General features: G+C 51.0%; 10 protein-coding genes across 10 annotated transcripts; 5 read left to right on the top strand and 5 right to left on the bottom strand.

The window, feature by feature from the left end:
- Positions 1-1,093: 1,093 nt before the first annotated feature.
- Positions 1,094-1,288, bottom strand: N7457_001405 (mitochondrial carrier; the record flags this gene model as incomplete). Its single annotated transcript, XM_057172451.1, has 1 exon — positions 1,094-1,288. One exon carries the CDS (start codon positions 1,286-1,288, stop codon positions 1,094-1,096), a length of 195 nt encoding a protein of 64 aa, XP_057036354.1.
- Positions 1,289-2,112: 824 nt separating this feature from the next.
- Positions 2,113-3,142, bottom strand: N7457_001404 (uncharacterized protein; the record flags this gene model as incomplete). Its single annotated transcript, XM_057172450.1, has 2 exons — positions 2,113-2,361; positions 2,420-3,142. The coding sequence occupies 2 exons, from the start codon at positions 3,140-3,142 to the stop codon at positions 2,113-2,115; spliced, it is 972 nt and encodes a 323-aa protein (XP_057036353.1).
- Positions 3,143-4,316: 1,174 nt separating this feature from the next.
- On the top strand, positions 4,317-5,349 carry N7457_001403 (uncharacterized protein; the record flags this gene model as incomplete). The annotated part of the gene is made up of 2 exons (XM_057172449.1): positions 4,317-4,483; positions 4,554-5,349. The coding sequence occupies 2 exons, from the start codon at positions 4,317-4,319 to the stop codon at positions 5,347-5,349; spliced, it is 963 nt and encodes a 320-aa protein (XP_057036352.1).
- A 360-nt stretch (positions 5,350-5,709) lies between these two features.
- On the top strand, positions 5,710-6,280 carry N7457_001402 (uncharacterized protein; the record flags this gene model as incomplete). The annotated part of the gene is made up of 2 exons (XM_057172448.1): positions 5,710-5,777; positions 5,806-6,280. 2 exons carry the CDS (start codon positions 5,710-5,712, stop codon positions 6,278-6,280), a joined length of 543 nt encoding a protein of 180 aa, XP_057036351.1.
- Positions 6,281-7,600: 1,320 nt separating this feature from the next.
- On the top strand, positions 7,601-9,497 carry rscE (uncharacterized protein; the record flags this gene model as incomplete). Its single annotated transcript, XM_057172447.1, has 2 exons — positions 7,601-8,056; positions 8,112-9,497. The coding sequence occupies 2 exons, from the start codon at positions 7,601-7,603 to the stop codon at positions 9,495-9,497; spliced, it is 1,842 nt and encodes a 613-aa protein (XP_057036350.1).
- A 317-nt stretch (positions 9,498-9,814) lies between these two features.
- N7457_001400 (uncharacterized protein) lies at positions 9,815-11,740 on the bottom strand (the record flags this gene model as incomplete). The annotated part of the gene is made up of 1 exon (XM_057172446.1): positions 9,815-11,740. The coding sequence occupies one exon, from the start codon at positions 11,738-11,740 to the stop codon at positions 9,815-9,817; it is 1,926 nt and encodes a 641-aa protein (XP_057036349.1).
- A 244-nt stretch (positions 11,741-11,984) lies between these two features.
- N7457_001399 (DEAD/DEAH box helicase) lies at positions 11,985-13,962 on the top strand (the record flags this gene model as incomplete). Its single annotated transcript, XM_057172445.1, has 2 exons — positions 11,985-12,212; positions 12,262-13,962. 2 exons carry the CDS (start codon positions 11,985-11,987, stop codon positions 13,960-13,962), a joined length of 1,929 nt encoding a protein of 642 aa, XP_057036348.1.
- A 237-nt stretch (positions 13,963-14,199) lies between these two features.
- On the bottom strand, positions 14,200-16,109 carry N7457_001398 (class I SAM-dependent methyltransferase; the record flags this gene model as incomplete). Its single annotated transcript, XM_057172444.1, has 8 exons — positions 14,200-14,239; positions 14,315-14,776; positions 14,839-14,994; positions 15,044-15,151; positions 15,210-15,220; positions 15,275-15,314; positions 15,407-15,540; positions 15,594-16,109. 8 exons carry the CDS (start codon positions 16,107-16,109, stop codon positions 14,200-14,202), a joined length of 1,467 nt encoding a protein of 488 aa, XP_057036347.1.
- A 2,824-nt stretch (positions 16,110-18,933) lies between these two features.
- Positions 18,934-19,620, top strand: N7457_001397 (uncharacterized protein; the record flags this gene model as incomplete). The annotated part of the gene is made up of 1 exon (XM_057172443.1): positions 18,934-19,620. One exon carries the CDS (start codon positions 18,934-18,936, stop codon positions 19,618-19,620), a length of 687 nt encoding a protein of 228 aa, XP_057036346.1.
- A 799-nt stretch (positions 19,621-20,419) lies between these two features.
- On the bottom strand, positions 20,420-23,694 carry N7457_001396 (putative translation elongation factor eEF-3; the record flags this gene model as incomplete). The annotated part of the gene is made up of 2 exons (XM_057172442.1): positions 20,420-20,520; positions 20,580-23,694. The coding sequence occupies 2 exons, from the start codon at positions 23,692-23,694 to the stop codon at positions 20,435-20,437; spliced, it is 3,201 nt and encodes a 1,066-aa protein (XP_057036345.1). The 3' UTR covers positions 20,420-20,434.
- Positions 23,695-24,002: the final 308 nt, after the last annotated feature.

Raw genomic sequence — 24,002 nt, 5'->3', positions numbered from 1 at the left:
TTGCTCTCGCTTTCCATGTTGCTTCTCATTGTGCTGTAGCTGGATGTGCACCCACAACCTTAGTCCCCATGGATATATGCAATCGCTTATGAACCATTCATTTTTAAAACGAAGAGCATATCTGTGGGATTCTGATGCCTACCTAGGTTTGCGCTGACGTTATCTAACAATAACTGAAGGCAACATAAATGGTCAAATTATGTAGTAATGTTCTTCTAGATAGATTGCACAGATATTATTTACATAGGTGTCAATAGCCGTCTTTTCAAGCGATCATAAACAAAAAAGCTAGTCGCCACCATCGGTATAATTTTAACAAAGCCAATAGTCAATCCAATATAAAACCCGCGAATGCCTCTTTCAACATATATCTTCCTGGCAGTCCCCAAAATCCCAGTTTGGGGACCATCGCTCACCTGCATCCGCCTCCGAATGGTCTCAATGGGATACGAAGTCGTCTGAGCAACAAGACCAGCCATTGCTCCACAACAAAGTTGCGCAACCGCAGTCAATCGAACCGGCGATCGCAACGCAATCGAGTCTCGCTCCCCCCGTTCACTTCCTTTGACAGCATATGGCGCCAAAGGACCAGACCTGAGCCAGTCACCAATCACATCATGCGCTAGAAAGGACATCCCAGCATATGGCAAAATACCCAACATCGTCGGCGCAAATCCACGATAGAAATTAGTCAACCTCGACCTACCTCCGTCTTCATACATCTTCCTACAGAGAATCGTCCAAGACGAAGGTACCGTTCGATCCGTGTGAAAGGCAAGCCGTACTCGGATTAACTCGAGCGGGTAAGTGATAAACGTGGAAGTCGCGCCGGCCATGCTTCCGCACAGAAATCGACGCAAGGGGGTTTCATCTTCCCGGGACTGGATCATGACGGCTCGGATCTGTTCATATGCGAGAAAGTTTATGCCGGCGTAAGGAAATATGCGGACCAGTGTGGCCGAGTGGCCTTTGAAGAGCGCGGATACCCCGTGCATATGTCGGATGTCCCTCATGGCATCGAATAAGCCGGACCATGCCCTTGAGTGGTTTACGAATTGGAAATGTGAGCCTTGGAAGAGGATTTTTACTCTTTCTACTGGCGCAACGACTGTTTTTGCCTTGGCTTGGAGATCAGGGTCTGTTCTTTCGGGGAGGCCTTTGTCATACTCACGGCACATCCTGCTATACCTCCAGCTAGACCGCTTCGTAGGGCGTAGTTCCAGTTTTGCTTATCCGTTGGATCCGGTTGATCTGCATTGTTGGTGCTTTGTTGGGCAGTCCCAGTCATTGTGGGTCGGGATTGCTTGAGATGATTGGCGTTGTGGAAATCTGCTTGTCTTGGCTATGTGCATGGTACACGATAAAACCGCTCAAAAGCAGAGAAAAGGTATTCTCAGGTAGCAGGCATCGTGGAGTATTCCGTACTTTTCTGCGGCTGTTGAAGATGAAGAAGCGGGATGAATGTTACTCCTGAGGGGCATTCGGACCCGCAGCGAAGGCGCAATGTCGGCTTGGCGCTAAGGGGAACGGGGCTGAGAGTTCAATTGATGTTTGTTGCCGGAGTCTAGCGTTTTCATAATTTCTCAGATGCATTTCAGACCTCAAAGTGCACAGCTAAATCCAAGAGCTTCGGGAAGCCTTAAGAGAACTCAGAAAGTGGTACGGGCCGAAGCAGATCCTGGAGATGGGAGACGCACACAGGAATGATCAACCCGCTCACCTAACGTACAGGTGGCCGTCTCAGCTCCAGCAGCCACCCGCTGGACCCTTCCGGGATGGCGTTGGCTAAGTCTCCACCGTGGGTTTGCATTGATTTATGATGGGTGCCAAGGAGACCGAGACACAACTCCGTAGAGAATGGATATTACATAGGACCACATCATATGTCTTGTACTAGGAATGATAGGTACTTTTGGTGTATGTGCATGTTGGTGTACGTAGAGAATTAAGAAGTCTTCCGCTCACATTATGTACAATTATGTGCAATTTCCTTCTTAATTATACCATCTGGCCTCCAATGATCCAGCATATACAAATTGAGGCACACTCAGATAATAACATCATTTCAGTATTCCATTCTTATCTCGAGTAGGACTGCATCCTACACGCTACCTACAGCAATGCAACCATTCCTGCCATAAGCGCGGCAATGCCAGCAGCAAGTCCACTTCCCTTGAGGGCCATCGCAGAATTCTTACCACTATCCTTGTCATCTTCGGGATCCTCTTTGGTGACGACTTTCAAGCATGTCAACTGAGAAACGGTCGTGTTGACCAGGCTGTCATTGCCCTTGGTGAAGAGAGTCAAGACAGGGGTGATCTTGTAAGCCTCATCGATAAGAGCATTTGCCGAGTAGTTCCTCTGTAGAAAGGCTATCAGCAGCTGCACAAACAAACACATAAGAACAAACACCACTTACCAAGGACTTGACACTCGCAATCTCCAACAACTGATCAGAATCAGGCTTGATCGGCCAGCAACCCTCAGATTTCGGAATCGGTTCGAGATCATCAAGCTGCTTCACAGTGAAGTCGCCCAGCCGGTCACTGTTACCTGCGAACCCATTGCACTCGTTCAGGGAGAATTTCTTCAATTCCTGCTCGAGCGAGGAGCAGATCTTCGAACCACCTTCTTGGCCCACCTTCGTCGCCCGCTCCGTAAGCTTGTCAATGCATTTTTGGTCAATGACGTCGGAGCAGGTACCGCTCGCAGCGCGGGTATCGGTTCTGTTGCCACCTTCTAGTTGAGGACCGTCGAATTTCTTGGACGGGGCATCATTGAAGATGACAACACAGCCGGACAGGTCCTTGGTGTTTGCATCTGAGGGTGCGCCAAGGTAGTAGACCGACCTGAACGGGCGCGTGGGCTTGTCATTATCCTTACCGCCCAGTCCAGCAGAGACATTGACGCCCTTCACAAGGGAGAAACCGTCAAGAGCAGAGGGGACGTCCGGGATGCGGGATAGGCCAATACCCAGGAAGGTGTTGCCGTCGACTGTGCAACGGTCATCGACACCCTCCTTGGGACATGAGACCTCGTCGCATCCTACAAGGTCGGAGGAGAGGTCGCCGTCCTTCGCAAAGGTGGAAGAGGCAAGAAGAGAGAGGAGGAGAGTAAGCTTGGCTGGGTTGAGCTGTAACATTGTGTTAGATTGATTGTGAGAGAGACTAAATCTGAGTGTTTTTTTTTTCTCCTATGGGGGGAACGGTGTGATATTAGAGGGAACAGAATATTCCGCGCCAGTCATTTGGGGGCTTTGTTGTTTCCTTGCAGTCCAAGTCCGAGCCAAATTGGGCACAGCGACCCAATTGGAGTTTGGACGAACGCTTGGCTGATCGGGTGGCTGATTGGGGGCGTTGTCCTAAGTGGACTCCGACTAGTTGGCATGGCGCTTTAGGGTCCTCTTGGCTTGGGGGCGACTGCTTCTGAGAGGCTCTTTGAACATTGCGGTAACAGCTGAGCTCTTGGCAGTCGGATCAGCTCCAGGAATCTGCATTTTCCTCATCGGGCGTTTGTCACCTCACCTTATGACCCAAATGGAAGATCCCTACCGCTTCTGCTTTCCTCTTCCAGCCTTGCCATGATCACGGGCAACAGGATCAGTCTGCCATTATCTTCAATGGGTAGCGATCCACGCCCCGCCATTGTACCTGACTGACATCGTGTAAGGCTCGGGAAATTCCCGGCATTCTTACTTCCTCTTGAATACAATACTAATCAAAGTCCTTCAGAGCAATTTGAACTCTTCTGGATGTTTCATTCCTATTGGCTTTCCGGTTACGGAGCAAACAGACCGAGACCGATGTTTCTAGGAGAGGTACCCCCGATCTGTTATTATGAGAGCCTGCGCTTGCATGGGACACAAATCGATCGGCACTGATGGAGGAGTTCAGGGCAAGGCGGATATTCGGCATTTAGCGTGGGGTAATTTAATCTCACTACAGTGCACAGTGGCTACGAGAGGGCTACAAGCTGCAGCTCTCAGAACCACCAATAGTCCAGATCGTCAGAATCTTGCCAACGAAAAGTACAATGTTACATCGTGCACAGGGGCCAAGATGATAATGGCCCCCAAATAGAGCCATTCGGGAGTGAAGAGGTGTCGATCTATGGCTGGATAGATGAAGACGACTCCGAATCATGCACGGCAGAATGAAATGAGCTCTTGACGAGAAGAGAGCAGCAAAAGCCAAGCCCCTGGGAGGGACCTCGGAGGTATCTATATAAGGCCTGGGAGTTCACAGAGGAGGTCTCTTTTTCATCCCCAGAACTGTTTTCAATCGCAGACTCTCCAGTTCAATCCTCAATCTGCAAAGATGTCTATCGTCGATGCCATTGGTGTCATTTCGGGCATCCTGACCATTGTCTCATTCGGGAAAGATAACTTCGGTAACGGTGAGACTTCTGGTTCGACCATCAAGGTTGCCGTAGCCCTCGATGGCCCGAGCGGACCAACAGATGCTGGTGGTGACCTCCCTGACATGTAAGTCAATCCAACATATCGATGCTGAATCATCAGGGCGAGAGGACTCAAGGCTAATGATGAGAGACAGCCGCGTATGGAACGAAGTCGGATCCTTCGTTGGCATGAAAGCTGACCCTGGTTCTGTCAACAACGGAAACCTAGGTGAAGTCTCAATCGACCACGAAAACCAAGGTGTATACTCCCTATTCTCCGCCAACAACGACGCCATCTGCGTTGCGTGGGTGACCACCACCTGGAGTGACGACCGCGGCGGCAACAGGTATGCCGTATCAGGCGATTATGGCGAAGCCTGTGGCGGCACATGGTTCGAGAGCCACATGTACCCCAACAGCAACGAAGACTACCAGCCCAAGTGCTTCTGGATTGACAAAGACGGCGACCAGCCCAAAACCGGTTTCCAGGTTCGCTGGCCTGCCTTCTCCAAAGACGAACACGACGAGCACGACACCAACCCAGCAAGAATGTGCAACGATATCAACTTTGGACTGCGTGAGGAGGATGACCCCAACACCATCAACTACTATACCAAGAAGAAGCGCAGTGGTCCCGTGCGTGCTCGTCAGGCCCCTGCCCGGCCTGCGTGGGCAGATACCGAGCTGGTCATCAGTGATGCCAAGTCTCACTCGGCTAAGAGGCTGTGTGAATCTAATACATCCATGGGTCCTGATTTCGCCCATACTGGGGAGTCACTCTTCTGTGATATGAAGGCCAAGACACTCTATGCGTTCTGCACGGAGGATGGGCAGACAGATTGCTTTGACATGGAGGCCCAAGCCATCTCCACGACTGCGAAGAGAGATGTGAACGCCGAGAACCCGAGTGCATATGCATCCGTTCGTGATTGGCGCAAATCTGCAGCATAAGCTGTGGCGTACTTGACTTGATGCAAATTGTGCCCTGTGACATGCGTTGTACATAAATAACAGGGTATTTTCTGATAATAATTTTTTCTTCTTCCCTTTTTGTTTTTTTGGCTCTACCTGCCTTTTATATACGCAACTCATCATCAGATATCGTGTATCTGATATTTCCCATCTGCATACTCCTAAGTAAACCAACGCCCTTGTGTCGCGCAATACGGAAAGCCGCATATACATCATTGTTGTCCAGGTCCATTTCTCCCAGAAACAGGGCTGTATAAATATAACCATATATAAACCGAACGGACAGTATCTGTGTACCTTGGATTTGAGAATATTGTTGATCTCCAGCGATTTGCAGTGATGTGGCCATGCCTTGAAGCCATGCAAATGCTAGCTTTTCCCCCTAGTCTCATCACTGAAAGACTCGTGTTTCCAAGCATGACTGAAACCACCTAGTTCCCACCGTGGAATCAACCTAGGTACTCGATATTTTCAGCATTGCTGGGTAGCATGCGGCCTGATTCTTCTAATCTACAACATCGGAGTTTACGACATCAATACCATAGAAGAGGATAGAGCTCAAACCATCACCGTGATCAACGACCTGTCATCTCAGTTTTGGATTCATGACCTTATCGTAGAACAGGATGATTTCCCTCCATCCCCCAACCTCCACCTATTTTTGGAGTCCACTGTGCCTTGTATGCTTCCACTTTACCTTTTTCTATTGCTACTGCAATACCTGGGACTGTCCCATGGCTCAGAATGCAGGAGAGAGGTCTCCGTAGATGCCCATCTGCATCTTCACTATGAAGAGTTTGGACTGGATGCACCCTTTGACATGGAGGACAGAAATAAGGACATGCCTTCAAAGCCAATATTTCAGATCTACCGAGTGAGCTGGCTATCACAGATGAAATGGAGACAATAAATCTAACATAATAGTATATATAATCGTTTTGTAAGCAACTCAATCGAGTATAACTATTTTGCTTACAGATATTATGCAAGTTTCCTGCTTAAAGCGGTGGCATTTGTCCACTTTAATTCTGCTGATATGCTTTTATGACCATCTACGCTTTCTCTGAAATGTAATTTCTAGATAAAAACAGCTTTGCTCACCAGAGATAGTCGCCTGATCAATCTGGCGTTTCCGTGGGGCTCTTGAATGAACTATCTATATTACCTGGTGACGTAGATATCTATGATTTGAAGATTAGGTCCTAGGTAATATTGTTGGCTGGGAAGAGCCTTTTTATCTTCTTCTTCTCTAGCTCACTTGTCTTGGTTTTTAGGGTGGATCTTTATACAAGATCTTATCTTGCACTTTATATTCAGGGTTGAGGGTATGGCTACGTGTTGTTAGGCTCGCCTATATATAGCTAAAAATAAACAACTTTGAGTCTATGTATGTACGTACGATCTAATGATAAAGATGGAACATTAGAGGAAGCTAAGGAATTACACTAGTCAGCAGCTCAGTGTTAGAATGTTCCCAAGAAGTATATATTCTGTGTAGGCTGAAATGCTGGGTAGAACAAAGAGTCGTGTCTATTGTCAATAGATGATGTAAACCGATGTATTTTGGGGTATTTATATTAAAATCAAGAGAGTATCACTTCGATGCACCAGAGTAACTCAATAGAGCTCTTCGTCCTTATACATGTGTATTGAATCACCTGATCGTGGGGGGAGGAACTAAGTCCTAAAGCGGTTAGTGGCAATATAGCTCTTGGCACTCGCCCGTGAGTTTTGCGTGTCGCGACCAACCTCCCCCAGTGCCCCCCAGCAACCCGTCCAATCATCACTTTCGGCCTCCTCTTTCATCTTCCTTGGCCTTGATCTACACCATTGCTGGAAATTTGCTATTATATCCCATATCGTTATTGCGCTTTACACGGAACACGGATTGATACCCGGGAAAGGAGTTGACATTCCCGCCGACCGCGACAACTGCTTGCTTCCATCATGGATGACACCTCTATCAATTCAGGTGAGGCCTATCTGAATACCCAGGCTATAACTGGCCGGGATGGCTCAACTGAGGCAGCTCGCGATGCTTCAGAGATGCTCATCCTTTGAGGCCTCAATGTTGAATCGAACCTAATGCTAATATCATCAGTAGAAGCGCAATCGCGCCAGGATTCGCCCGTGAAAAAGATTGAGCACACCCCTGGATCCGACAACCCGATGGACGCCCCGGCCTCTCCTAAACCCCCGAAATGGCGGCGTTGAACCCGAAGACGAGGAGATGGGTGGTACTGAGACCGACGCCAAGCCCGACACTGAGGGCTTGGAGGATGCCGTGGGCGAGTCGCACCCACCGGCAGAAGGAACCGACGGACTTGAGGATGCTGTGGGCGAGGAGCAACCTGCACCAACGAAGTCATCTTTGGAAGCTGCTGCGCGCGAACAACTCGTCACTCAAACACACGCCATCATTCTCCCCAGCTATGCGACATGGTTCGACATGAACACCATCAACCCGATTGAGAAGAAAGCTCTTGCCGAGTTCTTCAATGGCCGTAACCGCAGCAAGACCCCTGCTACATACAAAGATTACCGCGATTTTATGATTAACACCTACCGATTGAACCCCATCGAGTATCTCACTGTCACCGCTTGCCGTCGCAACCTTGCAGGTGACGTGTGTGCTATTATGCGCGTTCACTCATTCCTTGAGCAGTGGGGCTTGATCAATTACCAGGTTTGTAGCCTTCTATGGTCCCCGTCTCGATATACTTCTGCTCACATCTCCACAGGTCGACCCGCAAACACGGCCATCCAACATCGGACCGCCATTCACCGGCCACTTCCGAGTTATCGCAGACACCCCACGGGGTCTTCAGCCATTCCAGCCCGGGCCAAACCACAGTGTCACTTCAGGCAAGGCTCTTCCAGCCACTCAGCGTGCCGCCTCCTCCATTCCTGCATCCAAAGACGACCTCAATCTTGAACTACGCCGCAGCGTTTACGACGAAAAAGGAAAGGATATCACCCCTGCTGAAGATAAGGAGAAGCAGACCAATGGTGAAGCCACAAATGGCTTGGACATTGCCCAGGAATCCAAGAAGAAGGCACACTGCTTCTCTTGTGGTATTGATTGCACCAAACTTCGTTTCCACTACGCCAAATCAGCCCCCACCTCTGCGAGTGCCAATACCCCAGACAGCAAATATGACCTGTGTCCCAACTGCTTCCTCCAAGGACGCATGCCTTCTAGCCACAGTGCCTCAGACTTTGTTAAGCTCGAGGACAAGGGCCACTCTCACCCATCCGACAAAGACACTAAGTGGTCGGACTCCGAATTGATCTTGTTGTTGGAAGGATTGGAAAACTTCGATGACAATTGGGAACAAATTGCGAACCACGTTGGTACACGATCTCGGGAGGAGTGTGTCATGAAGTTCTTGCGGCTAGAGATTGAGGATAAATACATTGAAGATATTCCAGAGTCGCGCATTGGCGGCGGACGTGACCCCATCAGCCAGTCAGAGAACCCCGTTCTTTCTGTCGTGGCGTTCTTGGCCCAGATGGCGGAGCCCACAGTGGCTGCTGCCGCCGCCGGCCGGTCTGTCGAGGAAATCCGCAAAGAGCTCCGAAGCCAACTGGAGAAGGGAGAAGATAAGGGCAAAGAGGCAGTTAAGACCGAAGACTCGATGGACGTGGATGCCGCGCGCGACGCCGAGCAGCCAGCTTCTGCGAAGCCCAAGGAATCCGTTGGCACCATCGCCCTGGCCGCATCTGCCGCACGTGCTGGAGCTCTTGCCTCGCACGAGGAGCGCGAAATGACCCGCCTGGTCTCTGCTGCAGTCAATGTCACCCTGCAGAAGTTCGAGGTCAAGTTGCAGCAGTTTAACGAAATGGAAGAGATTATTGAGGCTGAGCGCCGGGAGTTGGAACAGGCGCGCCAACAACTTTTCTTGGACCGAATGACCTTCAAGAAGCGTGTTAAGGAGGCACAGGATGCTCTCCAGACCGTTAGCTTGCAGGGCCCCAACGAACATACAAATCAGATGCTGGCTGATGCCGCTACCACAGGTATTGGGAACCACTACAGCTTCCAGCCCGTTGGCGGAGACCTGCGCGCCGGAGCCCAGCCCCTGAGTGCCCAGGTTGGTGCTGACTACAAGACTCTTGACCTGTAGCTTTCCTCAATACATGTACGATATCCCCCCAGGATCTTCTAAGAGAGGGGCCAAAGGGAGCTGCTTTTTGTCTCGCTGAGTTATGAATATTCTGAACTTTCTGGCTAGGAAAAGGCGCACGTTCTGTTTTTCTGTTATCTGCTGGAGTTCTTTTCTGTTGATCCACCCTCTCTCCAGAAAGAGGATTGTTCTTAGGGGGTGGAACAGGTGGTTGGGGATTCTTTTTTTTTTCCATCAATGTGTTTACTTTTTAATCATATGTCCTTGATGAGAATCTTATATTGTTTAAAGTAAATTATATCTGTCTGCTATCCAGGCTATTGTGTGTTGCCTGGCTTTCCAAACTGTGTCATGTAGTATTCTACCCAAGACTGTCCACCAGATGGACCTTGATCTTTTTCGTCTCCTTTCGTCGCTTGCTGCGGTTCAGGCCGGTCGTTTTTGTTATCAACTGGGTCCTCGCCCGGGGCTGCAACAGAAGCTGGCGTCGGTTCGTCGAGTCTGGGCCTTTTGGGTGGAGGCATTTCCAGTTCGTCCTTCAGATCGGCGAAATCGTATCCATACTCCTCCCACTCGCTGCGGTAGAGAGTCCGATCTCGCCAGTTCGAGATATCTTGTCGAGTCCTGCGCTCGAGTTGTGGTTTGTTCTCGGTTTCGGTATCTTCCGCCTTCGTGATTTCATTGAGGATAGAAGGTAACGGCTGATCCATCAGGCGTCGGAGATTGGCTTCGTGGCTCCGGCTGATGTTTTGGTCGGCGATATCCGCCTGCTCTTCTTCAGGATCCATCTCCATTCCCAGCTCGTCCGACGATCCGACTGGGGACGATAGTTCAGAGGATTCTCGCGTGGGCAACGAATCGTCGTCGTCCTCATCATCCTCCTCCTCCTCCACTTCTGAGAGTGGTTCTGGCTCGACTTCGGATTCTGGTTCTGGTTCTGATTCCGGCTCTGCATGCTGGTCGTCTTCCATTTCTTCGTCGTCCTCGGCGTCGTCGTCATCGCTGACTTCTTCACCGCGTTTCTTCCTGGATATGGTTCCATCTTTGCGGTACCGGAACCACTCGTTTTTGTCGATGATTTCCTCGGCTTCGTCGTAGCTGAATACCGTTGACACCCAGCCTTTGCGGTTGAGAATGTCTTCGATTACGATTTCATTGCGACGGGCGATATCAACGAAGTTTGGCCGTCGATGCTTCATGTTCAGCACTTCGATCGCGGCCCGTACGTCTTGTGTTCGCACATGGCGTTTTCTATCGCGGCCTGTGCGACTTGCGCTGCGGACTCGGGACATTGAAAAGAAGATAGACGATTGCACCAAACGACGCGTGATACTAACAGCGAGGGAATAGAAGTCCACAGCGCCCTCCGCAGTCATGGAGGCAGTGTGACCCTCCGCAGTGATCTTGTCTCCTTGTGTAGCAAGCCTCCACCAATTATCGTCCGCTTTCGAGCCACCGAAGTTCATAAGCAAGGTCTGCGAAAGCCGGATCCATTCTGGCAGATTGAGCAGCCCAGCCGCGAGACGGAGATCACCTCGAGCGGTGTCTTCCGCATCGACCAAACGCTGGGCATGAGCACTCGTGACAATCCAGTTATCCCCGTGTTTCTTCGTTCCGGCTTTCGTTTGGAGCAGAGAGTCTTGAAACACAAGAATATCCCCGTAATCCTCAAGTAGATCGCAACATTCCTGGCTGAGCTCCATGGCCGCCGGGATATCGCTCAAGACAGGCATGCGTTCCACATGCTTGTCGGAAAGACACTGGGCCTCGAGCGCCTTGTGCAAAAATCTGATATATTCTATAACCTCGAGCTCGGACTTGGTCCCAATGGCAGCAACAAGTTCCTTAATGCCCCCCTTGCCTTTCCGCTCTAGCACACTGAAAAAGAGTTGTTTCTCCGTAGACGTCCAGACCACTGAGCCATGTTGACTGACTTTGTATACATTGTCAGGATCCTTCAGCGTTGCATACTCAACAGCCTCCTCGCTTTCCGCCAGGAGGTGTCTGTAAGCTCGGACAAATGTAAGCGGTCCACGCATCGGCGGGGTGCGTGCCATAAGGGCATGGCCGAGTTCCTGTCCGACCCCATTAGCCGCTGAGACTGCGCGATCATTGTGACGTGTGGATTCTGTTCGCTCTCGAGTTGGGGCCAGAGAGCGGCCCCTGGATGGACGGGCTGGCTCGAAATCGGACTCGGACTCGGCGTCGTCGTCGGGCTCATAGACGGAGGCGGAGTCGCTCATCGTTCGGGCTGGTGGATTCGCAGCGCATGCGGACCGATCGGTAGCAACACATCACAGCTGCACCCTTGGTGAAAAAAGTGCCAGGTCGAGTTCGTCGGGAGCTATAAGAAATTATGTATAGGGAAAAAGTTGAGCTGCGGATGATCCACTTCGAAACCACGCACGCTTATCGATAAGTGTTTGCACTGTTTGCAGGGGTTTCTTCAGCGTCGGAAACAGAGCTGAGCTGTTTGCCAACATCTGTATGGATATCGTACGCTATTTCTCGCGATTGGGGTTATCGAGGCGGTGCTTGGTGAGGAGGGCTTTGCCGGTTGTCCCGCGCCATGTGCGCTTCAATACGACCGGGGGCTCGGTCCCTAGTATTGTGCTTCGCGACTACCAAGAGGAGAGCATTCAATCTGTCTTGAAATATATGGATGATGGGCATCGACGCCTGGGAATATCGCTTGCAACAGGATCTGGAAAGACGGTATGAGCTGATGTGACTCTTCAATGGGGTATGTAGTTAACATCCGCAGGTCATTTTCACACAACTTATCAGCCGAATCCCTCCTCTCGATGCGAAAGCCACCAAGACTATGATTATTGTTCACCGGCGAGAACTCGTCGAGCAAGCCGCGAAGCACTGCCGCCTTGCCTATCCAGATAAAACCGTCGAGATCGAAATGGGCACAAATGTTGCGACAGGAGCAGGAGATATCATCATCGCATCAGTTCAAACACTCGCACGGGGCCGCATCCACAAGTTCGACCCGAGTGCATTCAAGCTCATACTTGTAGATGAGGCACATCATATTGTTGCCAAGTCATACCGCGAGGCGCTGGGACATTTCGGGCTGAACGAGGCGTCTGCGAATGGACCGGTCTTGGTGGGTGTTTCGGCTACATTTTCACGATTTGATGGGCTGAAATTGGGAGCTGCTATTGATCATATTGTCTATCATAAAGACTATGTGGATATGATTGGCGAGAATTGGTTGGCGAATGCGGTCTTCACGACTGTCAAGTCTGGGGCGAATTTGTCCAAAGTCAAGAAAGATAGTTTTGGGGACTTTGCCTTGGGATCGCTCTCGGAGGCGGTTAATACTACGACTACGAACGATATTACTGTTCGTGCTTGGATGGCGAATGCCGAGCATAGAAAGTCGACGCTAGTGTTCTGTGTTGATGTCGAGCATGCGCGGCAGCTTACTGCGGCTTTTCGAGACCATGGTGTCGATGCTAGGTATATTACTGCTAGCACGGCAAAAGGTGCTCGTGCAGAGGAGCTGCGAGCCTTCAAGAATCAAGAATTCCCGGTGTTGCTGAACTGTGGTCTTTTCACAGAAGGCACAGATATCCCTAATATCGACTGCGTGCTCCTGGCCCGACCCACCAGGTCTCGAAACCTGCTTGTCCAAATGATCGGACGTGGTCTTCGGCTGTTCCCTGGGAAGAAGGACTGCCATGTGATTGACATGGTTGCCTCGCTAGCAACTGGAGTTTTGTCAACACCGACATTGTTCGGCTTAGACCCGGACGAGGTCTTGGAAAATGCCAGCGTGGAAGATATGCAGAAGAACCGTGAGCAGAAAGACCAATCGGAATCCAGTTCCGATGTTGGCGAACCATATGATGGGTCAGATAATGATCTGCAACTCCAATTCACCACCTACGACAGTATATACGACCTCCTCGGAGACATGCAATCCGAACGACATATCAGATCGTTCAGTCCGCACAGCTGGGTCCGGATCGGCGATGACAAATATATACTCAACGAGACATCCGGTTGGATAACGATTGAGAAACAAGGCGACACATTCACAGCTCATCATGTCATGAAGTTCAAAAGTTTGACCACTGAGGCGCCGCAATTTACACGGCCGCGGCAGGTTGCCACTGCCGAGGATTTGGAGACCATCGTTCGGGCAGCGGATACCTATGCCAGTAGCAAGTTTGATGAACATTACATTGCATCTTGGAAACCTTGGCGACGAGCGGCTGCAACACCGGGACAAATCAAGATGCTCAACGGAGCTCGTATTCGGGAAGGCAGAGTTAAGCCTGAGGAGTTGACTCGTGGCCAAGCGGCTGATATGATTACCAAACTCAAGCATGGGGGCAAGAAGCGCTTCAAGGACTTGGAAGTTCAGAAGCGGAAGAAGTTACGGCAAGTGGGTGATATGGCCGAGTTGCAGAGACGAGTAGATGTGAAAGTTGGGCCTGTCGATGCTTGACGAGACAAGCCTAGTTGGATCATCTACCGCTTCCGAGGTTGAAACCTGATATGTGGCTGGATACTGTCTCATTGAAGAAGCCCAAAGAGTTAACATCATATTACCAATATCCACTTTAATCATAATGAATGCTCGCAAATTTCACTGAGGAACCAGGCACAATGAACATATTCTGCTAAAACCAAGGCTAAAACCAAACAAGCCATACTACTAGGTGAATGCTCCTATCCCCTGCACTCACCAACTATTAAGAGGCTTCCGACCATAAACAACAACCCTATCAAAAGTCAGTCCCATTCCAACCAGCCCAAAAAGATCAAAAGAAAGAAGAAAAAAAAAAAAAAAAACTCACTCTTTAACATAAGCATGTGCATTCTTATCCCTCAAATTCTTCTTCGCCATCGCCTGGAAGATCCGCGAAGGCTCCACTCCCCACCCAAGAACCTGCGTACAGAGTCTCAGCCCATAAGACTCGACCGCCTGCTGCACCATAAGAGCCTGATACTTCCCCAACTCTTTCAGATGAGGATCCCGCGGCCAAGGCGAGTACGGCAGCAGATACGTAAACTGCTGGACATCTTCGAAGCCCGCTTCGACCATCCAGTCTTTCAGCTTGTAGTAGATGTTGAGTTCGCGGCCGATAGCGCGGCCTGCCTCGATGAGAGCAGAGAGGTACTGGTTGATGGGTGATTCATGGGTGACGGTGCCGTCGTCGCTCCAGGCCCAGAAGCCGCTTTCTTGGATTTCAAAGTAGCAGCCCGGTTTGATGTGGGCGAAGATTTTGCGGAAGAAGGCGGGCCAGTTGGTTACGCAGCTTTGGGCGGTTAGATTTGTGGAATGGGGATGGTGGAAGGCGTTTGTGGATTGGGGGCTTACCCGGCTAGGAGTCGTGCGTGGATGAAGTCGAAGCTGTTTGGTTGGTAGAGCCATTCGCTTTCGAAGTCTTCGATGATGAATTCGACGTTCGGGACTACCCAATCTGGCTGGATGGCGCTGATGTCGTTTCCGATGACCTTTGCGCTGGGGAATTTCCTGTATGTGTTAGTTCTAGATTCAATGGATAGTGAGGTTGTGTTCGTACTCGGCAATATCGAGAGCCCAGATGCCCGTGCCGGTGCCGAGATCGAGGATCTTTTGGGGATTGGTGACTGGGGCTTTATGGAGCTCTCCTTTCAGCAGTAAAAGCCATCTTTACAATATGAATGTCAGTATTGGGTTGAGGGTCAAAGCATTTAGGGTTAGCTGACATGTGATGTGTCTAACGGGAAGAGTTAGCATTCTTCCAGACGTGATCTGAGACGTGGTATCTTACCAAGTCCATTCGGTCTTGTTCTTCTTCGTCGTTTGGCATCCTATAAGGGTTAATGGGTCATTTCATATACCAGTGGAGGAATACAGTACATGTATAGGCCCTAATAGTGGAGTTAGCAACTGGGACTATAACCGACGACCTCGAAAACAGGAAAGACTTACAACACGGTTGCTGTGATAGCGCCGACCATTCTCGAATTCATACTCCAAGACACTGGAAGAAAGCGATGTGATATCGGAATCATCGCCAAACTCGCTACTTTCATCCTGTTCGTTGGGTAAGCATGATCACTTTGAGACGGAAAGGGGGAGAAACGCACGTCACTGAAATTATCGACGGCAATTGGCCCATCAATGTTGGCTGGATCGTTCATGTGATCATTTTGGGGGATATTGGCATCAGGAATTGCCTGTTGAGCTTCTTGAAGGTCTGCAAGGTCTTGATTGCGATCTACCTCGGTGCGTTCGGGTCGATTTTCCGGAATCCCCTGGCTGCGATCTGCTTCTGTTTCTGGATTGGCCGGGTTGGGATTCTCTTGGGGGTCTTGGTTGCTATTTTCTTCAATCGCGTGGCTTTGATTTTCTTGTGGCTCCTGATTTCGCTCTTCTGGGGTCTGTTGGGGATGGATATCTTCAGTCACTGGGGCTTCTTGAATCACCGGGGTGTCATCTTCCGTCGTTGGGGCGCGGTTCGCTTGAGGCTCTTGGCTTTGATTCCTTGGAGTCCCATGGCTCCGATCTTTCATCGGGGTTTCTTCCCAATTGGCAGGGGTTGGATTTTCCTCAGACCCCAGGGCGCGGCCTTCTCGGAGCTCTTGGTCTACTTGGGAAACCATTGTTGCAGAGGGGTTGTAGACCAGGAGAAAAGAGTGAGTGAAAGCATTACTTTATAGCCTCAACTATGAGAATGTGACAGGTCTACTTGAGATTCCCCGATTAGGCTCTGGACGTGTGAGGGGGCACACGAGAGCGGGATAGCGGATGATGTGCAGCGGGGATTTAACATCCGTGGATGTTAACTCTGTATTGTGGGATATGGGGTTGATTTTGAGTCGATTGAGCTAGCTATATTATACCCTCCTGCTCTCCATGGCTTTTTTCCCTTCGTTGTGGCCGTTCTTTTCGTGTTCTGTGAAGCCCGGGTTCCCAACTCCCTAAAAACTGCATCAGCAACTAAAAGCGATACTAATCGAACTAGCCATTCCGACAGTCTGGTAGCCAGTGACAGGGATACAACGGAGCAGGTCTGTGCCGACAAAACAAATCAATCAGAAACGAGGAATCAAACATCATGGATAATACAGGATCCACCGTTGTGGTTTCCCACTATCCTATGGCCCCCCTACACAATCCGTTCGACCCCCTACGTAGTACTCCGTACACAGCCTACACATCCTGCAGAGCTGGACATATCGAGATATCTCCTGCACGGCATCGACGGGGCAACCAAAGCCTAGAAGGGCCGCCACAAAAGCAGGATATTCTTCGGACCCGACATAGCGGCTCCCTAGCCGGTGGAGAGACGCAGCTTGATTGGAGTGCTGAACGTCACGTCAAGTCCATCTGCGAACCCACCGCTCTAAGGCGATTAGTTCGGTTAACAGAGTTGATTTATAACAGAAATTGAGAAAGGGTATCGCGTCTGATAAAAACGTCAACACGAGCTAACGCGATCGTCGAACCGGAAGCTACCCCAAAGCCCGCAGCCGTCAGATTGCCGGTCCTGTAAACTTCAGATGCATCAGATTCTCCCCAGAAACGACAGAGAGCGGGTTTAGAGGAACAACCGCTCCAGGGGTACGGAGTACTTTGAAATTAATCGTCTCCCTCACTGGTATCAAATGCAACAGTGTGAGCGTATAGATCATACCCACTCGTATTCTTTGGCCAATAGTGTGCGTGCCTCCTTATATAGATCTATCTCTCCTTCCTATTTCGGTGACCAATGAGCGATATTTTCTTCTCGATCCAGCGAGAGATCGATCAAAACCTCAGATATTGCCTTCTCGGTAATCTATCCCAGACGAGCCTCGGTGATCCAGGGATAAGTTGTAACTGCCAGTACCGGAACTCGGCTTGTCGCATGTATAGTTTCGAGCGACTTTAAAGCATACCCGGTTGACCGATTGGAAAACCAAATGTGACATATAGGAGCAGGGTTAGAAAAGAAGGAAATTCCCTTCTGTTGTACGTAAAGCATCACAACCATACGGGGTACTCCGCATAGCTTTCACTATTCAACTGTCAGCAATATATACAGAATCCTTTCTCAACCTAACCTACACGGAGTACTTGCAATTCTATTCGAGCGAACTCATCACCTAGACCACCGAAACTGTCCAGCTACCAGCAATCATCCTATCTAAGAGTCTTTGCTGAGGAGAGGGGCCTGAGCAATCAGGCGTTTGATCACACGCACTCAAGCCCATTGGGCTTCAATGAGTCTCTCCTTTATTTCTGGAATCGCTTGACCTCACGATATCTAAAGCGCTCAGATAGAAAGCCTCACTTACCTCTGACTGGCCACCCGTCCTTTTCTGATACTTCCTCTATATACATTATCCACAACAGGAGATCATATATCTAATAGCCATATGGAGCAAATGGTAAGGTCGGGTAACTCGAATATCCTCTGATAAGACGTGCAGTGGGATAATGTGCACGAAGAAAATAGATGGACCGCGCTCTAGCTCTAGGTATCATCAATCTCCCACGCACGTTCAGACACTTTCTAATCAAATCTTTCCGATAGACTCTTTCCACTATCTCCCATGCATTCACGAACAACGCTCCTATACATATATAGAGCACAACAACAGTCGAACACTGTTGTCTGTGGTTATATAGACAGCCACAGCGCGTTTCCCACGTGGAGGGTACTCAAGAACCCGGCAATGACCAGACCGGTGCCTCAACTTGGCCGATCACACGGTGGAGAGTGAAATCTGCACCATTAGTACTCTCGCCAATATAATCCAACTGCGCCGGGGTTCAATTGGGAAAATAAGATGAAGCGGAAGGACCGCCTGGGGGATACGAGGTCTTCGCACGCGTGTTCTAGCATCCATGGATCGTTGCTCTCCTCCTGCCTTCTCTCGTCTCCTTCTTCCCAAGGACTCTGAGCGTGATGGTCTTGCGAATATCACAAGCAGTGAAAGAGGGCCAGTATGTGGTAGCGAGGGCACTTATTGAAGCTAAGGCTCCGACTCAAACATGAACCGGTGCCAACGCAAGAGGCCGTGACAGACCTTCCATGACAAGTCTTTTTGCATATTCTCATCAAAACCAAGATCCTATCGGCGTCCAATTTATCATCAATAGGGAGATATCGGGTCTCTTGATGCACGTTGACCCAAAGATCACGAGCGAAAATCCATCGGTACGAATCTTCGCAAGAATCGACTCTGCGAGGAAGGTGACTGCTAGCGGATTTCAGCAATTGGATTGCCGAAATCATGGATATCCATACTCTCGGAATTGATGCTTTGCAATTGCTTTTGATTGGAGGAGCCTCTTCTGAGTTGATTTACCTTGAGTTTACTTTCACTTCCAATTCAACTTCCAATTCAACACACTATCACTTCACTACATCACTTCACTCTCTTTGATCACCCCGAGGCTTTATCAAACAGGGGATTCATCAGGCTCTGAAGGACTGGGATGTCTCACTCGCACGAGGGATCTGACCCTTACCGATATCACATCTTCCGGAGACCACGACCTCAATACCAAGAGTATTTGATTGTGGACATTGAACAGCATCTGTCTGAGACCCTCACATCGGGTTCCAGGGCTAAAGGGGTGCTATCTCCATCCTCTCCTCCTCCATCCTCTTCTCCTCCATCCTCCCCCCAGTCCTTTCCTACATCTATCTCCTCCTCAGTCCTCTCCTCCATCTCCCCTCTCTTCAATCTATTTCCCCTGGATCCACATCCTCATCCTCTCCCAGTCCATCTCCTCCTGCTACGGACTGCTACTCCATCTCCTCCAATATCTTCTCCCACCATCTTCATCTCAGTCCTCTCCCCTCCCCAACCTCAACTTACTCCCCCTCCATCCTACCCCAGTCCCCTGCAGCATCCATCCCCTCCCACTCCCGTCGCGCCTACTATCCCCGCTGCATCTACCACCCTCCATCCACCCCTCCCTTCATATGCCCCCGACCCAGGGCCCAGGATCTCCCAACCCAAAACCCGAAACAACAAAAGCCCCATCTCCCACCTTCCTCCCTCCAACCCATCAAAAAGGGGGCCTCGCGCAAACGTCGAAGACACCGCCCTTCTCCTGCACCCCCATGCAGCAAAATGCCAGGCGCTAACCACCCGCCGGCGCTACCAACATGGATGAGATGGAGGCGAGGAGTTGGAGCGAATGGCGCCGGGGTCAGGGCGGCTGTGGGACATTGCTGGGTTCTGGGGGATCCCAATACATAGGACATTGGGCAATCACGGGAAGGGATGATAATGGGCTCCAATTTCTGTCTTTACCAACTATCGAGGAGACACGGCATACATTTATCAAGTTTTATTCTGTTCAAGAAGAATCCTTCTAGCCATCAAGCTATCAAGTTAAACGTTTTTTTTCGCGAAGATATTGTCTTGGCACAGCCCAAGCCCAGTTGCAGGCCTAGCTATCTGGAGGACGCGCGTCTGGTTGGCTGGGATCAGGCGCCAAGGAGTGGAGGCGTGTGATTTCCTCCAACAGACATGTGGGGGTCTATATGTTGGATTTCCAAATCAGCGATTTGATTGTTGTTTTTGATGTAGAGATGAGTGGATTTCTTAGGGTAGGCTGGCGAGGTATGTTTGGTATATAAAGTGTAGGAAACAGCGGGGGATAGGTATGGGTTAATTGATGTTTGGTGAATGGGTGTGAAGGTGGCGAATCGAAGGGGACGTAGTAAGGCAATGTATGTATAACGACGCAACCTGTGAACTGCACAGCGTAAATTCCAAAAGCAACGGGATTGACAGGATGATGGGGCTTATGTACGACATTGAGGGAAGGAAGATAATGAACGATCTATTTCCAAGTACACTACAAATCTAAAAAGGGAAAAGAAACAAAGTGTTTGAACATAGAAATGTATTTTGTCCTAGCAAAGCATATGAAATTCATCAACCAATCATAATATGCATGAATAAACACCTCAGCGAATTGCTTAGATGTCATCCTCATCGGAGAAGACCTCCTCACCACGCTTGCGGCGGGCAGCACGCTCCTTCTTCTTCTTGCGGAGCTCGGAGCCTGGAAGAGAGTTAGTAAATGGAATTGACGCGAGAGTGAGAAAAGATGAGTTGACTTACCAGAAAGCTTAACCTTCTTCTGGACGACGATCTTGTTGCCCATGGCATCGAACTTGTCCTCGTCATCGTCACCCTTGGCGTCGAGACGGGGGCCAGAACCCTGACCCTGGACCCAGTTGTGTCCGGAGGGAGTCATCATACCGTCGTTAACGGCCCAGACTTCCTCAGTGAGGTGCTCAGTGAACTCGCGGGAGTGAGTAATGATAACAACACCACCCTCGAAGGACTTGATAGCCTTGGAAAGGGCACCGAGGGAGTCACGGTCGAGGTAGTTAGTGGGCTCGTCGAGGACGATAAGGTGGGGACGCTGCCAAGAGCAAGCGGCGAGAACGACCTTGACACGCTGGCCACCGGAGAGACCGCGCATACGGGAGTGGGAGACCAGCTCGGCATCGAGACCGAAGTTGGCGCAGTGGGCCTCAATCTCCTTGCGGACAAGGGGACGGAACTGACCGGAGGCGAGGGCCTCCTTCTGATCAACCTCGGCGACCTGCTTGGAGTGGGAGACGATAATCTCGGAACGGGGCAACCAGGTGTTGTCGTTGGACATGAGAGGAGTCCACTTCTCGGACTTCATGCCAACGTTGTCACCCAGAGACCAAGAGATCTCGTACTCGTAGGTGTTCTTGAACTTGCGACGAGAGTGGATGCCAATGACGCGACGGAGGGTACCCTCAATCTTGTAGATCTTGTCCATGGCCTTCTCATCCTCCTCGGTGACGATCTTGTTGGCGCGGTCCATGGTCTCACGGTCCTCACCAGTCTGGAAACGCCACTGGATGTACTCGGAGGGAGTAGAGTCGAGGTGGTTATCGATGTGAGCGAAAGCGTGCTGCTTAATGTAGGCAATACGGATGTTCTCGTGCTGGTAGACATCACCGGAGGTGGGGATGAGTTCACCAGTCAGGACGTTAACGAGAGTAGACTTGCCAGCACCGTTGGCACCGATGACGGCAATACGGGAGCCCAGGGAGACCTGGAAGGTAATTCCGTGAATCTGGGGCTTGGGGGTACCGGGGTACTGGAAGGACATGTTGCTGACACGGCAGATAGCCTTGGACTTGGTCTTGACACCCTCAAGGAAACCGGGCTCGGGGAACTTGAACTCCATGTCGGAGGCACCGAGCTCGTAGTAGGACTTGGCAGCGGGGTGCTGCTTGACGAAGTCGGAGAGGGTACCGCGGTAACGGCGGAGCTTGAAGCGCTCGTAGTGAACGACGTGCTGGATGACGTGGTCAAGGAAGCTGGAGTCGTGGGAGACCATGATGGAAGTGCAAGGGGAGGACTTGAGGTAGTTCTCGAGCCAAGCGACGTTCTTGACGTCCAAGTGGTTGGTAGGCTCATCGAGCAGGAGAATATCGGGGCTCTCGAAGACGGCACGGCAGAGAGCGAGCTTCATCTTCCAACCACCGGAAAGGGCAGTGATGGGACCCTGGATCTGGAACTCGGAGAAGCCGAACTCGTTGAGCAGCTTGTCCTCGAGCTCAGCACGGGGAGGGTTCTGGCCAACCTCAGCCAGCTTCTTCTGGGTCCAGGCAATGACGGTCTGCTCGGTATCGGCAGAGTCGAGATCGTGCTCGACGTAGACGGTCTTGACCTCATCCTTCTTGGGGAAACCCTCGAGCTGCTCGTTGTTGATGGCGCGCATGAGGGTGGTCTTTCCGGAACCGTTGGGGCCAAGGAGACCGTAACGCTGGCCACGCTTGAGACGCAGGTGAGTCTGGTTCAGCAGAATCTTGGCACCGTAGGCCAGGGAGAAAGTGCAGTTGCAGAGATCCTCACCCTCCTCCTCATCGGAGGCGACGGCATCGGCAGCGGCGGCATCGGGGCAGGCCTGCTTGCGGAGAGCCTCGGCGACGCTCTTGGCATCCTCGGCACCGACGATGGCGGTGATGTAAGGAAGGGTGTTCTGGGTCCAGATAACGTGGTCGTTCTCCTTCTCGTCAACGAGCTGGGCAGCGATGGCAGCAACGTAGTTGATGGCCTCCTCGGAGGTGGCGATCAGGTCCTTGTGCTTGGCCTCGAGGACCTGCTTGAAGATGGCAGAAACGGTGGAGATGTCACCGGCGCGGGAGACCTCGGGGATCTTGCCGTCCTTGACATCACCGACACGGGAGAGGGTGTCGAGAGCCTGGCGGGTCTTCTCACGGGCCTCGGGGTCGGCGAGGGTGTCGAAGTTCTTGTTCAGACCTGGCAACATCTTGGGCAAGAAAGGAGCGACGAGCTGGGGGTCCTCCACCAGCTTACACATGTTGTCGACAATGACAGCGGTCTTACGCTTGATGGCGGTCTCACGCTCAACAAGACCACGATCGAGCAAAGGAACCATGATAGCGAGGGTAGGGCCAGTGACATCACTGACGAAAGTGGTGGCACCGAGCAAGTGAACGGTCTCGGCGACGTTCTCGGGCTTGGCGATACACTTAATGAGCTCGGGAATGAAACGCTCAATATCCTTGTTGACGATGAGACCGCAGACCTTCTCCATGGTGGCGTAGGCAGCCTTCTTGATGTCGGACTTGGTGTCCCACATGGCCTCGGAGATGACGGGAATCAGAGTAGGAACCTGGTAGCCGAGCTGCATCTGAGCGGACTCGACGAGGATGTTGAGGCACTCAAGAGCGGCCATCTTTTCTTGCCACTTCTGGGCGTTAGCGAGAGACTCGAGGATAGGAGTGATGATGGCCTTGACGGCGTTTCCGGTGACGGCCTGGACAATGGCGACAGCGGCGGACTGAGCGGCCTGCTTGACGGGGACCATCTTGTCACCAACGGCGGCAAGAACGGGGCCAAGGAGAGCAGCGAGGTGGGGCTCAACACCGGCAGCGATTGTGGAGTGGGAAGCAATAGCACGGATACCCTCGCAAGCACGCTCACGGGCGATAGCGTCCTTCTTGTTGGCGAGCTGCTTCTTGAAGATCTCGGCGGCCTTGGCAGGGAGGACCTGCTCGGGGATGGGGCCACCGAAGAGAGAGGCAAGGTTGCCAGCAGCGGCGTTGGTCTCATCGGCGCTGGTGGAGATGTTGAGGTTCTTGATGAGATCCTCGAGGACAGCAACCGACTGGGCGGTCTCCTTGCCAATGACGGCGGGAGAAGAAGCGGCGGCGGCAGGCATTTTGGACGAAATGTTGGCGTTTGGAAAAAGAGGAAGGGGGTATTAGAGTAAAGAAAGAAGAATCCTTCCTTTTTTTTCTATGAGGGGTATCGTGAAATTTTTTGGTCAAAAGACTCAACTGCGTCAAATTTTTTGCAGACGCGGACGCTCAAAGATTGGAGCGAGACTTTTTCTAACCTGTCTATGCAGAGTAGAAAAAAACAAAAAGAAAGAAGAGGCCGACCCTCAAAAAAAAAAAGATGCAGGAGTGGAGGAGAGGAGGGGGGAGGGAAGGGGGGCGAGGATATTTATCGTGTGGCATAAAACCT

This window comes from Penicillium paradoxum, assembly GCF_028828445.1.
Source record: "Penicillium paradoxum strain IBT 22861 chromosome Unknown utg000002l_segment0_segment0, whole genome shotgun sequence".
Classification (NCBI taxonomy): domain Eukaryota; kingdom Fungi; phylum Ascomycota; class Eurotiomycetes; order Eurotiales; family Aspergillaceae; genus Penicillium; species Penicillium paradoxum.
The sequence above is the reverse complement of the archived record's forward strand: the minus strand, read 5'-3'. Positions and strand labels throughout refer to the sequence as shown.